Source organism: Coregonus clupeaformis, chromosome 29, assembly GCF_020615455.1.
Source record: "Coregonus clupeaformis isolate EN_2021a chromosome 29, ASM2061545v1, whole genome shotgun sequence".
Taxonomy (NCBI): Eukaryota; Metazoa; Chordata; class Actinopteri; order Salmoniformes; family Salmonidae; genus Coregonus; species Coregonus clupeaformis.
In genome coordinates, this window is record NC_059220.1 from 16,623,736 (window position 1) to 16,641,711 (window position 17,976).

General features: G+C 40.0%; 1 protein-coding gene across 4 annotated transcripts in view; it reads left to right on the forward strand.

Moving 5' to 3' along the window:
• Positions 1 to 14,562: 14,562 nt before the first annotated feature.
• LOC121544764 (homeobox protein Meis2) overlaps positions 14,563 to 17,976 on the forward strand; it is a 103,633-nt gene continuing 100,219 nt past the window's right edge. Inside the window, exons 1-4 of one of the 4 annotated variants that reach the window (XM_041854895.2) lie at positions 14,563 to 15,328; positions 15,851 to 16,083; positions 16,853 to 16,994; positions 17,365 to 17,415. In XM_041854895.2, coding sequence (XP_041710829.1) covers positions 15,317 to 15,328; positions 15,851 to 16,083; positions 16,853 to 16,994; positions 17,365 to 17,415 — 438 coding nt within the window. In that variant the 5' untranslated portion in view covers positions 14,563 to 15,316. Of the gene's footprint in view, positions 15,329 to 15,380; positions 15,615 to 15,850; positions 16,084 to 16,852; positions 16,995 to 17,364; positions 17,416 to 17,976 lie in introns of those variants that run through there. The other 3 variants (XM_041854893.1, XM_041854896.1, XM_041854894.2) reach the window with 3 other exon arrangements.

The window sequence follows — 17,976 nt, forward strand, 5'->3', positions numbered from 1 at the left end:
GCAAGCCAACAGCTGAGGCAGGGGCTGAGCTGAACTGTGTGGGTCCCCACATTGGCCCCTTGTGCTCCAGGCCAGCTAACATTCACACTCACTCACAGTAACTTCATCACGGCTTAGATACCTTTCATCATGCAGTGCCAATGCTGCGCTGGCACAATTAATTTAGAGCTGATATTTACTTCCTCCTTTTCATGAGCAGAAATAAACCACTCTCTAGATAGAATACATCACCTTCCCCATGGGAGGCAGCTCCCCCTGCGAGAAATGGGTGGCTTTGACGAGGTTACGTCACGCAGCTGTCGTAGCTGAGCAAAGCACCTGGAGGGAAGACATGTTGTCAGAGTACATTAATCATAGCCCACCATCAGAAACAGATTCCCTTCATAAGCAATTTCACTCATTAGAGTCATGGTGCTCATTGGTGCTACCATGGCTACCACCAATGAGACAGAGAGAGGGAGAAAGGGAGGGAGTAAATGGAAGGAAAGGAAAGTTCCACTTAGTTGAGGGATAGGAGAGAGTGGGATGACAGCTTGTACACAAGTCTGTAAACAAGAAATTACAGAGGTACGAATCAATCAAGACTCCTGGTTTCCACAAACCCCCATGTCCCCACAAAACACACTGTCCCCACTAACCCCCATGTCCCCACAAAACACACTGTCCCCACTAACCCCCATGTCCCCACAAAACACCTGAGCTCAACTTTTCCAGCCATCTCTAATTTGATTCCTCCGGATTCCTGAGGAGTAGACATAACATTCACAGGCCTAGTTTGTTCCTTAAAGACATCTCTCCAGTCCCTCTGATGTCAGGCGTAGTGATAATTGGCCTCCCATAGACCCTGACATGCCATCAGTTAATCATGGACTCTGGGTCAGGATCCGTGTTTTTTTTAAGCTGACCCAAGGCTAACTAAGATGTATTAATACAAGCTAGATGGATCTTTTGTATTAATCAAAGTATAAATGCATGCACATTATTATTTCAGAGGCAAATCTGCGTTTGGGTGATGTAAGAGGATTTTGTATGCAGAGTGGAATTGCCTGTCTGAGATCCCCACTGACATAGTGGTATTTTTACACACAGCTCCAATTCCTATAGATCCTCTTCCAACAGTATGTCTGAAATGGTTGAACCCCTTCATAATCTCCTATCCAGTCACAGGCATTACTCTGTTGGGCTCCAGCAGGCATCCAAGGTCTCACTCTGTTACTTCTCTTGAAGCGGAGCCAACAACCACATTACTTAATAAATGGTGACAAACATAAGTCAGCACTCTCATCAGCAGCATCCCTTGGCAACGGGAACAGGGGGAAGGCCACAAAGATTAACCATGTAAGTGGTCAGTAGGGGAGGGAGGGATGAGGGGAGGAGAGGGTGGGGGCAACACAGACTATCTACCTCATATAACCCATTTTATTTCGATTCCCTTATTCCATTTACCTAACCCATCTATAGCCAAATAATGTGTTATACACTGTCTATGGTTATGCTGCCTTTCATCCTCAGATCTCTCTATTATTTTCCTTAGGCTGCTATGTAGGGGTTTCTGTTTGCCTGTTTGACCATGTAGCCTTCCATCTTTTCATAGAAAAACTTTGTTAAAGAGGGGGTCACCATATCTTCATCCTCCCACTAGGCTAGCACCATGACAGTCTGACAACTCAATTCAGGCTACAGTCCAACATCAAACTGAAGTCTGAAGCTTTGGTCAGTAAGGGTGACATTATCTCTGTCATATGTAGGCTACTGTACATGTGATTATTTGGAGATGATGTAGTAAAGATTTTGAGATGAGACAGGTCTGTATTTGTCAGTTGCGCCAATAGTCCATCTCTCTATCACCTACTTAGAGGCAAAATTAAAAAGCTCTAATGCAAGATTTCTGCTGTGTCCATTTCCTGTCTCGGCTTCTTTTTATTTCTTCCTCCGGTAGATTTCCCTCCATCCTGGCCCTGGTCCTGCAGGCAGACTGGAAGAAGAAGTCATTTTACAGTTCAATCAGGGATTCCAATAAACTGACCTGTGCTTTAATGACTAATTCATTGTCTCCTTTATTACCTTCATGGGCATAAAGCGGATTGATAACCGTAGCAAGGTTAAAAACAGTACCACTGTGCTTTTCCTTCCTCTGTTATCAATCATTCTTTGGATTCTTAGGATAGCAGCGGAAATTGGGAGAAAATTAGTAATCCGCTTGATGGATTAAGCATAGGTAAGGGTATTTCCTTAAGATATAAGTTTGCTTCTTGGTAGTAGAATGAAATAATGCGGATAGGTAGCATTGCATGAAGCACAAGCATTTGAAGTGGTTAGTTCACGTGTTAGTGGGGGAAATAAGTCTTACACCAATGATCATTTGTATTAAAATAAACATCAACATTCTGTATCTCAACAACTCCCACTGGGTTGCAAGAGAAAAATAAAACCCTCAAGCACACCGCACATTCAACCAGACCAGAACCAGAGGATCAAAATGTCATGTGACTCTTTAAACTTGTTGTTTGACAGATTCTATACTTCTTCCCTCCAAACCTTCCTACTCACAAATTCCAAGGAGAGATGAGCTAGCAAACAGCGGCAGGATGATGGGAAGGAGCGAAGGAGCGAAGGGAGAGGCAAAAAGCACATTCTTTGAAATTATTTATAACATTGGCTGCATTCTGGGCTTTCCCTGTCTTAAGATGAATGTTAAGATTTGGAAGGGGAAAGAAGCAGGATGTGGGGAGAGTTTGGGAGCCGGGGAAGCCTTGAAGATATAGCGATTCATTATATTTAAGACAAGTGTGACACCCTACTTCAAGGAGGCTGCACCCATACATATCGAGGGGGTGGGATTTTTTGTATGTGTGGTGGCCAAAGTGGGGAGTGGGGTAGGCAAGTACAAAGGAATGCCTGGTTGTTTTTGGAGATGACATAGAGCTAGGAAGCAGGGAAATAATGGGTAATGGAAGGGTTTAGCCTGAGGCTATATGACTGCTTTGCCTACTGCTGTATAACTATTATATTTATAATTCAAATACATACCTTTAATAATTAACCACCAGTGAATATTAAAGGAGAAGGCAGGATATCATGTTCAGATATAGTCAGGGAAAAAATGTTGAATGCAGCAAGGAACAAAGAATATAGCTGTACTACCAAAATTACCTGCTATTTTGGGGCATTTCATATACCCTGAAGCTGGGTGGTTTACAACCCAAAATGATGATTCTGCATTTTCCCATGGTTTGAATTGAGAGTCTGTGAATAGCCAAGACAATTTTGGTGTATTTTACATTTCTGTCACTAAGATTTAATCCAAGAAGCAGAGTATTTTGATAAATTAGATGTGTATTTTGACCAAAGACAATAGGTCATTGCTGTTTTTTCAAAAGCATATTCATATTTCCTGGGCATTGATCCATGAATCGCCATGACGGGAACTCCCTGGAAACGTATTGTTAAGTAACACCAGCTATTCTCAAACATTCTTAATGGTTGTCAGGTTGTCACGTTGTCAAAGCACTCCTCAAATGTCTCATTGCAATTTGACTCTTTTCTCCATGTATTCTGAAGCTATGTCATGCAGCATTCATCCAACTCCATATGAGGATAGTCACGATGTTGGGCAGATAGAATTCTGATGTCCAAATAGAAAGTCACGGTGGCCATGGCACATGAAGGAATTACTTATAAAATGTTATATTAAGTTGACCTTACAGTATGTAGTTACCCTGTATATAACTACTTACATGTAACAACACATGCACTTACCAAATACATTGTAATTCAATGTAACTACAATATCCTTACCAAACCTCATGTACAGTATATTGTGACTGAACTGCCTTTGAGGGAAAGATCCCAAAGCGACCATGTGTTTTGTACACAAACAGTATATAAACATGTTATGCTAACACTAGAGCACAACTAAAATGAATACATTTACATATTCTTATTAAGAAGGGGGTTGTGGCTTTGTGAAGGGTCTCATCTTTGATTCTGTTCTTTGATGTAGCTCATGCATATTGACGAACCACTGTGGAAATAAAGTTGGTTAACCATAGCATGGTCTCAATTTGTCCTATTAATATTTTTCCTGGGTTAATTAGTAAGTGAGAAAATGGACAATTAGCTCATTCACACTAATAGATTACAATATTACCACTTGGTAATGATAGGATGAACATAGAATCCTCATTCCACTGAGGGAATTGGTAATAGATACAATACTGGGGATGGTAAGAGACTAAACCTGTCACGTCTCCTCCCGTTGCTCCCCTCCGGCGCTCTGATTCGCCGGTCTACTTAGCCACCAGTCCGAGTACGCTCTGAGGTTTCGCACGGTGGCGGCGTCTTCCGGCTGAAATGAGCGTGCTCTGCGTACAGCCTTCAGGAGAGGCTTACGGGAGGACATCAAGACGGAACTCACATGTTGGGACGACGAGATGGACCTTGATACCCTCATCACCACGTCCATCCGTCTTGACGTCATGTTGAGAGAGAAATGGCGTTCCCAACACCTCCCGGAGCCTCGATGCTCACCCCATCTGAGCTATGGAAGCCGTCCTGCTTCCGAATCCTCACCCATGGAGGTGGGCAGCACCCCCTACACAACCACGGACCACAGATCTCCTGGCGGCTCCCTATCTAGGCGGTATGACTCCCGTCGCCGCTCCATGAGTGTTACGTCTGCTCCTATCACAAAACCATTGTTTTTAGTTCCCATAATGGTGACTGGTTATTCCTTCTCTTCCATTTCTACCGCAATGATAGATTCAATTTCACTCCCATAATACTTCCTTTTGAGACATGTTGATCTTTTACATAATGTCAAGAGTGTCTTTGCTTTTGACTCGTATCAATAGAAGAGACACAAATATCTAGTTCATTTCTGACAATGCTACAACAGAATGTGTAACCATAAGGGAAAATTGAGCTGGTATCTTAGTCATAATTCTACTCATATTCCATGACTCTCCCATACTGTCACTATATAACTTACAGTATGTAATGTTTAAATTAAAACCCTTGAACATCCATCAGTATTCCACTCAACTTCATCTTCCTGCTCTCACAATCACGCCTGAAACAATCTCAATCGAGAGAGTCAATAGTTAAATGTGCATTGAATTACATTTGATCTCCATTTGAAAAATGGAATATTTCCATTTGTATTACATTATCAGCTGTGCTCTCTTTCGGGCTTATGGGAGGATTATAGTGCTGGGAAATGAGAGACATGTATGAAATCAGAACAGAAATGTTGAATTACTCATTTATTTATCATTTTACTTCCTGTAACTTAATATTTTATGGAATCACTTTTAACTAACCGACTCTAAGGGAATAAAACTGAATATCGGCTTCTATACTGTACCATTTACAAGAATATATTGAAAAGAGAAGTACTCTTTGCAGTCACTTTTCTGTTTTGTAGCTACTCCAAATTCTCAAATCACCATCGCATTGAGGTTTACGTATTCAGGACATGAACACTATTTCAGTAGAACCTAAGGTTACAGACAGCCTCAATGTTCTTCTTACATGTCAAAACTCTGGTCTTACTAGTCCTCACTAGTGGCCCCACTCGAGTTCCATCACCTTGTGACAATCTGTCATGAGTCTAGCCACAGGCCCCAGAGCTGCTCAGAGGAGCAGGGCAGGAGGAATGCGGTCAGACACAGTTCACCTGGAAACTTACAGAGAGCATTAAGACAAGTGTGAAAGTACATCAATCGGTATTGGGTGGCAGGTAGCCTAGCACTTAAGAGCGTTGGGATCCCCGAGCTGACTAGGTGAGAAAAAGAGAAAATAAATCTGTCAATGTGCCCTTGAGCAAGGCACTTCACCCTAATTGCTCCTGCAAGTCGCTCTGAATAAGAGCATCTGCTAAATGACTAAAAATAAATTTAAAAATACTAAAATGTACTGTGACCTATAACCCTTATACAAATTTAAAAAGTTTGTTTTTTAGAGAAAAGTGTAATTTAGTGCACAATTGCGTTGTGACGCTGTAGTTGATATTTGTTGGGGCCTGCGTTATTCACACACTAATATACCCACAATATGAATTTATGAAGAATATATGTATAGTTTCAAAAGTCTGTGTACGAGTGTGTGTATCAGCCCTAGAATAGTTGTCAAGTGTGTCTACACGCTATATTCGCCCATCCTCCTAGAATGGCTATATGTTCTGTGAGTCCAAGAAGATATTATTACATTTGAATTTCATTACAAATGGCCAGGAGCTGGAGGAGACATAGTGAGCATGTCTTTATTCCCTCCATGTTGTGTTCCTCGGGCTTATCACACGGCAATTTCTGAGAAATGGCTTTCTACCCCTTGTTCATCTTCAAGCTCATCTAATAAAATATAAGATTCATATGTTAAACATTGAAGTATTACACTTCTTTACTGTACTTAATAATTAATGGACCCAGCCTATTGCTCTATGAATATTTACATGTAAAGTATCCCTATGAGCCCTCAGTAAGCCAGAGGGAGGAAGTGTGTTTATAGTATTAAACACTCAAACATTCTTGCAGACCCTATTTCGCCTGCAACCATGGAACACACCCACTAAACCATTGCAAGTATTTTATTTGTTGTTTCACAATGTAACCCATTCAACTTCCGTTTAGACGTAGCAAGTCAAATTACAGGTACTCTGGTTGAATGCAGTTCTGAAATCCCAGGACACTGCTTGTCTAGTTGTAACTCGAAGGGAGAAGAAAATATGCTTCTCTGATTTAATTTCCTCAGCATTTACATTGATCATTGAATTCACCTACCACTCATTTTGTGGTTCTTGAGTTTTCTTGAAAGATGTGGGCAAATCACGGTGTCAGATGTGCAGAAATTGAGGTAATATCATGAGATATATGTAATGTAATGGAGACTAACAATGCTGGAATGTCTCATTGCTCCTTTTCCTTGTTGTTGCAGTCAATTCACTTCATAAACACATACCACCTCTGGGGAAGAGGGCATTACAACAGCAAACGTGGTAAGCTACTGTTTGGTTGTCTGCTTTACTTGCATCCGTCACACCATTCAATTGAAACATTAAGAATCTAGCCCATAAATGTCCCTCTGTAATAGAGGACATCCGTACAATAATTTACCTACTTACTCTTTTTTGTTTAAAATGTAGTTGTCAAAACCTAGGTAGCAGTAAATCATATATTTATATGGGTATAACTTTGCATGTGATGAGATCCCATAGAATGTTGTGTGACAACCTGTCATGTTCAGATACAGCAGTCATTGATTGCCCAGAAGGCACTGCTTCACCACACCAACCAGACTCACTGGTGAGATTGACAACCTTTGACCTTTGAGTTGACTCATGGAGTAGTAAACCAGAAGTGTAATCAGAACTATATTGAATATCTCTTCGTAAGGTTGCTCTCACGGTCACCCTGAGGATATGAGGTATTGATAATGTACGTGTAGAATATGTGTGGTACAGGCTATACTATTCTATAATAGGTGAACTCCAGCATGTTTGGTTGCAGTGATATTTATCTAAAGAATTGGTGTCTGACTGTTGTCAGTGCCTCTCCTCTCGGCAGGTCCCCCTACTCCTCAGATCTCCTCTCTGTCTCCTATTTGGATAAGTGGCTGGCTGCAAAGGCAACGCTGCTCTTTGATATTTCACTCCTCATTTGAATCAGCGGTCGCTTTATTTGACAATGTGTGGTAATTACCTGGGTACCTTGCTTGATCATGTGAACTCCTGCAGAACTGAGATGGGTTTGGAGAGGGTGGGGAAGGGATAGAGCGGGGAAATGCAACAGAGACAGGAAGGAGCAGGAAAAAAAAAAAAAAAGGAACAAACATGCCATCTGCATTTGTTTACCTGCATCTTTAATTTTTTTCTTTCTCTCTAACAATTGTCTGAGATGTCATGGATGAGATGTGATTTAAGTTATCGGAGACTGGTTGGTGTGTGTTTTCAGATGTACGCCAGCCGGTGTTTGTAATCTCGAGGGCCCATGTGAGTATCAATGAGGTCAGTCAGTGAGGGTTTCCAACAGAAATGTGACCTGGGAACCGTAAATCATATGAAATACACAGGACCTTCACTGCATTCAGAGTAGTCAGAGACTGAGAGACCAAACTCTTGGATTCATATGACCTTTCACTAGTTACATCATGAAGCCTCTTGGGTTTCTTAATAGCTGTTTTGTCAACTTCAGGTTGAATAGGGTGAGCAGCACTGTCAATAGTTTGTTTCAATTTATTTTATTCCAAAACTATACCTTCAAAGCTGGAATCCTTAGTTGTTACATCCATTGTTGGACTTATCAATTAATTATATATACCCATTATATATACCCATTGATTCTTGAAGAATATGTATATATGAATATAGTAGTGGTTACATTTATCCAGGCCCATCCCTAAGCTTTTTACCAAAACACAGATGAGAGCGCCTGATTTGTCATTGTTTCAATTAAGGATTCAAGCTTTAATCAAGTCTAACATGGCCGTGCTTGACTGTAGGATCGTTAAATCTACACCAGGCTTATGTGAAATAGAAATAAATAACAGAGCAATCTAGAATGCAAAACAGAAAACATTAAATGTCATCACACATATTTATTGCTTTAAGGGCAAATACAAATACACACAAAGACACCTCTGAATCTTTTCAAGCAACACTTGTCTGTTGAGCTTGCCATAGTACACTTTATTATCACAGCATAGGGCACTTGACATTTACACACATGGGGAGAGTAAACGTCAATGGCACAGGTGGCTCAACTGGAGATATAGTGTTTAACATTTATCCAAGAATGTTATTACAGATTTTCGAGTTAACAAATATGAAAACTTTGCTAACATCGACTTTTTACGCATAGGCTGCATTACATGGATGTCTTAAGCAGCTTTAAATCCATACTAGGATTTTCGTGTAGTGTCTGGAGCTTGAGTTAAGATAAGATATGCCTATAGTTATCTGTTTTGTTGGATGTGTGTCTGACAAACATTCCGAGGGTTAACGCTGCATTGGTAATTATGAATCTTAACACGTTTGCCATCAAGGCTGGCATAAAAGCATCTCAAATTGTCCAGAGGGCAACCCAACGCATCTATTTGCGTTCTTGATTATTTTGTCCGATTTCACTCAATTCCGGGGCATAATGCAACCATGAAAATACTTTTATATTTTTTCCCTCTGTATTGGACAAACAACTCAAGGGTGGAATTTATGTTAAGCTTAAAGTGGAGAGGGGAATTAAGACAATTTAATAACGACTTAAATAGACGGGGTAGTGTCTTTGGTGCCTAAAGCTATATTTCCCTTTGATCAGCGAGGGAGGGTGACTTTATTGGACATGTTTCTATTTCCAAATCCGCATAACAGCCAACGATGCATGTATTTCCTATAATGTAGGCCTAGATAAGGAAGAGAGCGTTTGATATGTAATAAAAGGTGGGTCCTACTGCCTCTTTAAGCCCCTTAAGTCTGAGAAATGATGAGCGACAGAGGCACCGAGAGAGGGTCACCGCTATTAATTTATCGGTTTCTCGGGCTCCACTTAAACTTCTCTCTAATACATGTCGTAATGTGGGGAGATGGGCACTATACGTGTCCACCTAGTCAATCCCAAAATAACTGATAGTCTAGCTACACATTTCTTTATATATGCTCAGCCAGTTCGATATGAAGGAGACAAAGGATTAGGCTATAGTTACGCTACTCTTGCACACCCAGTGTTTCAGGATAAACATACAATACAAGCTCATTACAGCAGCATTTGATGCATATGACTATAGTCCTCGCCACGGTCACTAATCTTGCCATGCCTGGCTGAAACCGTGCTTCCGCCGGGGAGGGACGGCAGCACTACCTAGCCTACCTCTGTGGAAAAAGTATGATAGCCTATAATTTGCAAGGAAACCTGTGTCCTTATGAGAAATGGTGGTTGGTTTTGAAATTCGTTTTGGAGATATCAAAACAGCATTACGACTAAACATAACCTAATTTGTATTGACCTTGGCGGATTCTATTATATATAATGGAAATGATAGTGGATATGTTTGGATGAATATGTTTCGACGATATCGACGAGGAATAAATAATACATTGCAGAGACATTCTAAAATATCTTTATTTTCAGAAATATGATAGTAATTCAAACGGGTTGATGGCAAAATAAATCAAGCATATTTTTATGATTTCTGATAAGAGTGAAACTGATGTGTTTTTGTTATTCATTTTATTTGACAACACTACATGAACAACGGATTGCAACAGTAACATTAACAGGCAAATAATAGCCTGATAAAAAAAAAAAATCACAATAATTTCAGATTAACATGCATTCAACATATTTTCCCGAAAAAACTAAATTGAATTTCAAGTATTTCATCAGAGTTTCATGTGCAATTTTTTTTATAACAGCAGTTATCTATTGTGGGAGCTTTCATGTACAGAAAAAAAACACCTTTGTGTAATTGCATTGAGTGGATGAATGGCCTGTGTACCAGTAAATTCCTTTACATGAATTGAGCCAGAAACCATAACTAATGATGGTCGCAACTGTCACTGTGTTTCTCCTCAATTTAATGGTAATCTTAAAACGAATGGTACAAATTTGGTTACCTTTATTTTGATCTCACACATTGCCCTGCGTGGTACATATGTCACTCATAAAAATTGTTCTGTGCAATACAAATTATGCTCAACATATGTATTACATACAGGGCATCGAAGCCATACTCTCTACTCACAAAATATATTTTTCAAATAGGCCTATTTTCAGCTGTAAAATGCCTTCAATTGCACTTCAAACATATAGGCCTATGGTTTATATGTGAAATTAATTCGTTATTATCACAATTTGCAGTGCATATTTTTCGTTGTCACGAAAATGTGTATTTCATAAAGACGACCTATTTTGTATTAATTTGTAATAGTGGCGCGCTTCAACGTTTGGTGTTTGTTCATTCCGCCAGATGTCACTAGAGGGCTGCATATTTTACGCATTAGGCATGCTTAGTGTCTTTGAGACAGATCCCACAGATTTTCAAGGGAGAAAGCCACAGTTACATTTTGTGTAGCTATCTCACCCTCCTCCGACACAAGACTGAGAATCCGTAGAGTGGAAAAAGTGGTTTTGGAGCTGAAGAATTTACAGTTAGTCGCGAAACTTTTACAAGTATTTGAGTTGCTTTCCACTTTCTGGGACCCTAGTCACATTTCACGTGGGGTCAGAAAGAGTTCAGCCTGGTGAGGTAATGCCGTAATGCCGTAACATTGACAAGGCCATGTATAAACAAAGCTAACTTCACTTTAGATCATGTAGCCTAAACATTGAGGTTAACAAAACTATACAAATTAATAGTTAGTTAATAACTAGAATATAATTATGCAATAGACTACTGATATTGTCTGAACATCAATTGAATATGAGCCTACTATAAAACTTAAGAAAATAACCATAAATCAAATACCTGAATGCAATTCAAAATTGTATTTTTATTGACTTTAAGGCTACTGAAAGAGATTAGGGAACAGTTGTTGGTTTTCTGGCCCCTTCAGAAAAGTCTATGATCTACTCTTATCTGTGGTCTTTCTATACATTATCTTTTCCTATTTGCATAATCTCAAATACTAAGGAGGGCCAACTCAGAACAAAGTTACAAACAAGATTAGGCCGATGTTATTTGTTCCTGTGGTTAAGCAGCGATTATTTCTTCAGAAGTATTTAAGATCACTAAGGGGATTTAAACCCCGATTCGTATCAGTGACCTTTTTGAAGGAATTAAATCAACAAAACATTTCTCCATATTTAGCAACAAGCTAGGCTACCAGGCTACTTTAGAGGAAGCCATGGCGTAGGGGAGAGGACGGCTGCTTCAAGGGTAAAGATTGGTGTCTGTTTTGAAATGGGAGTTTTGGGGTTACTTTGTTACAGTGGTGCACTTTTAGGATGTGACACGGAGTGCATCTTTAGCCTCGTCTCAGTAGTGTTTTCCTTGAAATGGATCCGCTGCCCCCTAATGAATCAAAACGCAGCTGGCCATGTCCCACACCGACACCGAGAGCTTTAACCCTAACTGACCTCAATTTGACACCACCAGATGAAATTTTACTGCCTGTTAATGCCATCTTCTGCAGAGGCGAGGGATCCGCATGTTGACGGAGTTAAGAGTCTACTTGAACACTGATTTTTTTCATATGTATGAGTCCTCAAGTCTGAAAAGTCACACAATGGGAAATCCACTTATTGGAAATATAATGCGAAACATAATGGGTAGGCCTACTTGGGCATGATATGGGACACTTGAAACGTCTTAGTTTGCAAACACTTGGTTTCCAAAACCATGAGAACATGTTTGCGGTAGCCTACATTTAATCTAGGCTATGTTCTATGTTTTATAAGGCTAACTTAATGGTATAATTAAATATTAATTAGCAACCTATTAAGTACAAGGATTGAAATACAATATACAGAACGAGGATTAAGTGTATAAAAGTTGCCATAACTAAACTATAATGTCTCACTGACATGATTCTAATTTATTTGATGTTATTCTGATTGATGTTAGATTTGAATGCTGATTGAGGCTATATTTTGGATTTACCATTGCATTGCATTACATTGTAATGAATAGCATGTATTTAGGTTGTACCAAGAACTTCAAGTAAAATATCTAAAAAATAAACTTTTGAAATGCATTCCTAAACATTCAAAAATATGGTGTTATATGAATTGAAAAATATAACTTTTAAATGCTCAAAAGGTTAAGGTGCATTTTGGAAGATCAAGGCTGTTACGCATAATCACCACCGCAATTTTCACACGCTCTTCGAATGTTTGCACCACCTCCTTTAGGCGAAAATACAAATGGAAAATCAAAAATATTCTTATTATTAAACTTTGTAAACGAGTTTGACCGTATAACGTGAATAGGTAGCACATGTTACTTATTGAACGCTTGAAAATGAGACTTTCCTGTTTTGGATAGCTGTACTGCGACTGAATCATTTTACACATTTACAGTAACCCTAATAATATCAGCTCCTTTAAATAGCTTGACTTTCTGACATTCCACAACTGCACTTTTGGAGAACCTTCCGTTTTTCGAGTTATAACAAAGGACATATGATTCACTTACCATGTTTGTCCGTGGGGGAAAGGCAAGCGTTATGTGTACAAGTCATAGTGCACGATAGCATTATAAGCAGTCAGGCTAATATCAAAACAACAGTCTTCAAAAGCTCACACAGCCAGCCCCTGGTCCTGTTCACAGAATGTAGCAGCGGTCAGACGTATTTGGAGACCCTGCCATGCCGTTCTGCGCACAACACTGTAGTTCCTTCTCGGGCTATTGCACGTTGAAATGTCCATACTGTCGTTTGTCAACCCTGCAGTCCTACTTTCTCTTGTAGGGCTTCCCACCCCCTTATGGCAACAAACATAATTGTTGTCACGGTGCTTCATTTATTACATATTTTTAATTGCTATTTCTATTGTCAACCCAAGCACCCGTATGGCGCGTTTGTTGGGAGTTTATTGACCTTACAGCTGAATCCAACCCACTAGCTCATCCAACCTGTGAATGGTTAATTTCGACAACCACAAAAATGTCACCGAGCCATAAATGTAGCCATTTATGTGAAAACATATCAATATAACGATGATGCCATCTGCGTAACAGTGTAAATTATCATGGATGGAGGTAAATATTAAAAGAGATAGATGGCCTGTTTCGGTTTTGTGCGTAAAAATGCTTGGGCTCAGTGAAGAAGGGCTAGCCTCCGTGCAATCGATGGCCGGAGGGTTGCTCCTCCTCTAAACTTCAAACTGCACATGATTGATGATCTTGTGGAGCTTTGATAATTGACTACTCTGAGGTAAAGCACGGATTTCTATCAAGAGAGGGGATTGGACGAAAGAAACATACAACATTACTTTCTCTACAAAAGCTTTTTTCTATTTGGAAAAGTTCATTCCGGGTTGAGAGGGGGTGCGCCATATCGTTTAATTTGCTAAACAGCCTCGTTCATAATTAGCAGTACGATTAGAAGGTATTACGGATGTATTTCATACTAGGCACACCGACCATACCCACAACACAATATAACAAGTAAGCGTCATGCTCATAAATTAAACTCAAAACGCATCCGATATATTTACAGTGACGTTAGGCCTATAGATGATATGACTAGAAATAAGGTTTTGATGGCTTGATGGGTTCTAAGTTTAAAATATTTTGGAGAGAAAACTAAGCAGGAGTGATGATACGTGAACAATGTTTCACAGTTGTCATATTTATGATTACTGTTTTTGATGCATAAAGGGTGCGAGGTGCCACGCGTATTTCTTTCAGACTATTTGCAATAGTGAAAACTAGAACAAGTTAGTCGTGCGCCTTAGCTCGGGCTTTTCGTACTATTATTACACAGCGTTACAGGTTCGCGTTGGCATGTATAGGAAAACGCTGTTTCGGGTCTGAATACATTGCAGATTAACACAAATACTGCGCTTTTTTTACTTTTCTTTTTGCCTTTCTCTTATAGGCGAATGGAATTGGCTGGGAGTGTAGAAGCTGTGTTGTTTGGCTCCCCCCGAGTTAAAGCCGTCCTTGTGCATACTGTCACAGGATTTGGTCTCTCCTCTCTTTCTGTAGCTGTTGTAGGACTGGCTATGGCCACCGCTACTTCCGGGTTCCGTCATTTCAGTCTCCCGCCGATCAGCGCAGCAAACTGACTCTGTTCTATAAGCAAGCTAGCAGCCAACCTGCCAACACTCGCTGACACTCACTCATCTCAGACGGCGAGATAGACTAAATACCTACGGGGGAAAGGAAAGATCTGAATTGCAATCTCTTAATTTCTTTTTCTTTTTCTTTTTACAGTAATAATAAAACAAGATAGCGATCCGGAGGCATAAAGAGGACGCGGACTTGCTGGATGAAAACGGGCAAAAAAGATTCACCCTCTCTTGAACATCATCACCAAACATCATTCATTCATTACCTTGACAACCCCTGGCTTTGATTGACAGTTGGAGTGGCAAAAAGCCATGAGACACGACAGTTTAGTTACATGCAGGTTGTTGATGGGCCGATTGTAACCTTCAGTTTGGTGCTTGAATTATTTTTTTTTGTTTGGGGGGGGGGAAGAGGAAAACAAAAAAAATTGCACAACTCCTCCTGATGCTTCTGCTTGTACTCTACCACATTGGAGAATAGGAGAAGTTGCAAAGAAAAGTTGGTTGAAAAAGGAATCGTACCACTAAATCACTTTCTAACCGGACTGGGATATTAAATATACGACACATCCAGGAGTTTACTGGAGAGCAGCCTGATGGCGCAAAGGGTAGGTTTTAAATCTCCAACACTTACCTATACAAATCCACTAGGAGGGCCTCCATATCGATATCATCTTGTCAGTGGTGGCTACATTACAAAGTATTCATATCTAAGCCGTTTTATTTGACATTTTTGCAGTAGCCTACCTTTACTCTTCAAGTGGAGTGACAGCCTCAGTTTAACCGACGGTCTCCGCGGCATTTGTGGAGCAGTTTTTAAAGGGACTCCTAATTAATTCTGTGTTTTGCCAAAGTAACCCATCTTCGGGGATTCAGAACTTTTGAATGTTTTTGGTAATTACAAACCTTATCAATGTATTCATAGTTTAGCCATGGCGAGTGCCTTTTCTGTCAAAGCAACAGGAATGGCACAAGGATTAGGCTACTTTTTCCAATGCTTGTGTAGTTTCACTATATCGCTTTGACTATAGCCAACTGTGACTTCAATGTTGCAATGTAACTATATGTACATTTTGGGCACATTTACGCGTGAGTTTCTATCCTCTGACTTTGTTGTTGTTTTATTCCAGTACGATGAGCTGGCCCATTATGGTGGGATGGACGGAGTCGGGCTCCCGGCGTCTATGTACGGAGACCCGCATGCTCCACGGCCGCTACCCCAAGTCCATCACTTGAACCACGGACCACCGATCCATGCCAGCCAGCACTACGGTGCTCATGCACCCCATCCCAGCGTTATGCCCAATAGCATGGGCTCCGCTGTCAACGATGTTTTAAAGAGGGATAAAGATCAAATTTATGGGTAGGTGGACTATAATTACATACCTTATTATTCATCTATTTTAGGCTTTCAGGGTGATTTGACTTATGGAAGTTTTACTTGTTGCAAAAGTTAACCCAGAGTATATGCATTAGCAAGTTTAGTTTAGACAATTTCAAGCATTATTTTGTGTTTGGAAAAAGTATTGTCAAAACCTAGAGGTCTAAAGTGTATCAGTCATCTGATATTATCATATCTTATATTTTAAAAGGATTATGGATAACCATTATAGTACAATTAAAACTAAGCCTTTATTAAATAGAAGGATACATGTTATTGGCACATTGTAACACTGGCTTGAACACCGCAACATTATCGTTATGGATACTTGTAAACAGTTGAATGTTCGGAGTATATTTTTGGTATAATCCCCATAACATTATAAATGCCATTACTAGTGAATGCTTTAGTGTCTGTGCGTAAAATACATTGGAAAAATATAAGACAAACACATATGGTGTAACTTGTAAACAGTGCATTTTGCCATCGATGTGCACATAGCTTATTCATAAGCTGTTTACAAAGTAGGCTACTTTATGGATGAATTTACATTTCAAAAAAGTTATCTTAGTCAAAACCTTGGCAAGTATAGTCTATATTCCTGACACATTTTTTACTGTTTACACTCCTAGCATCGTTAGTTTTACGCTAAACTTTAGCTTGCTGTGTTGCGGTGTGATTAGCTTGTGTTAAGCCTGTGTGGAGGCGCTGGATGCGGGGTTGTGCTCAGGCTCTGTTTCCCCTCTTACAGTCACCCATTATTCCCGCTGCTCGCGCTGGTTTTTGAGAAGTGCGAGCTGGCGACGTGCACTCCGAGGGAGCCTGGGGTAGCAGGCGGCGATGTCTGCTCCTCCGACTCCTTCAACGAGGACATTGCAGTCTTTGCCAAACAGGTCATTTTTTATATATTTACTAAAAACCTAATACGATTTTCCAAGTGCTTATGGCACACGTATCTACTTGTTAACTTTTTACACATTTCACTTTTGGGAATTTTTAAGTTAAAGTCGAACATTTGAAAATAAAAGTGTGTTATAGGCTATACAGTCGAAGTTAACACGTGAATTCATTGGTGATATTGACTCATTCATGTTTACACCGTATGAAATGCAAATGTAATAGAACTTTGAATTATGTTTTATTTATTATACAATAGCCTATTATTGCACTAAAGTCAAATATTATTTTTGGAATGGATTCATGACTAAATGCACTCGACGCCTGTAAGAAGTAATTAACCCCCCATCTTTGGTGTTATTGTAGGTCCGAGCAGAAAAACCTTTATTTTCATCAAATCCAGAGTTGGACAATTTGGTAAGCACTATGCAGGACCACCATTTGCCTTTCAATTCCCTTGTTGGTGTGACTGTTAGTTACTCTTACTTAGCTTGTTTTGTGGACTTAAATCATGCTCTTGTGTTCTCGGCATCGCAAAGTAAATATGTGAGGATTTGATGCAAAAGCACAACACAGATGTTAGATAGGTTTCTTTGAAGTGAACAAGGGGAAGCTCTGAGGGGTCTCGAGTGGCACAGCATTACGGTGCCTACAGGAGGCCGAGAGGGAAGCCTGTGATTAGGCTAAAAAGCGCTGGGACTGTCGCTGGGCGAATCCTGCTCCAATGCACCATGGCCACTCATTGGGAGCAATGTGGCTGCATCTGCCGCTGTCATAGTTCAGTCGCTGCCTAAGTAGCTCACATAAATTGGCTCGGTTGACCAAATGTGTCTTGCCTAATTCAGTTGTCAGATAATCCTACATTTGTATTTTCCAAATCTTAAATGAATAGCCTATACAATATCACACACCACGATAAGTGTGGGAAGCATAACTTTGTTTTACTCGAGAACCCCATAGCACAAACTTAAAGAAAGT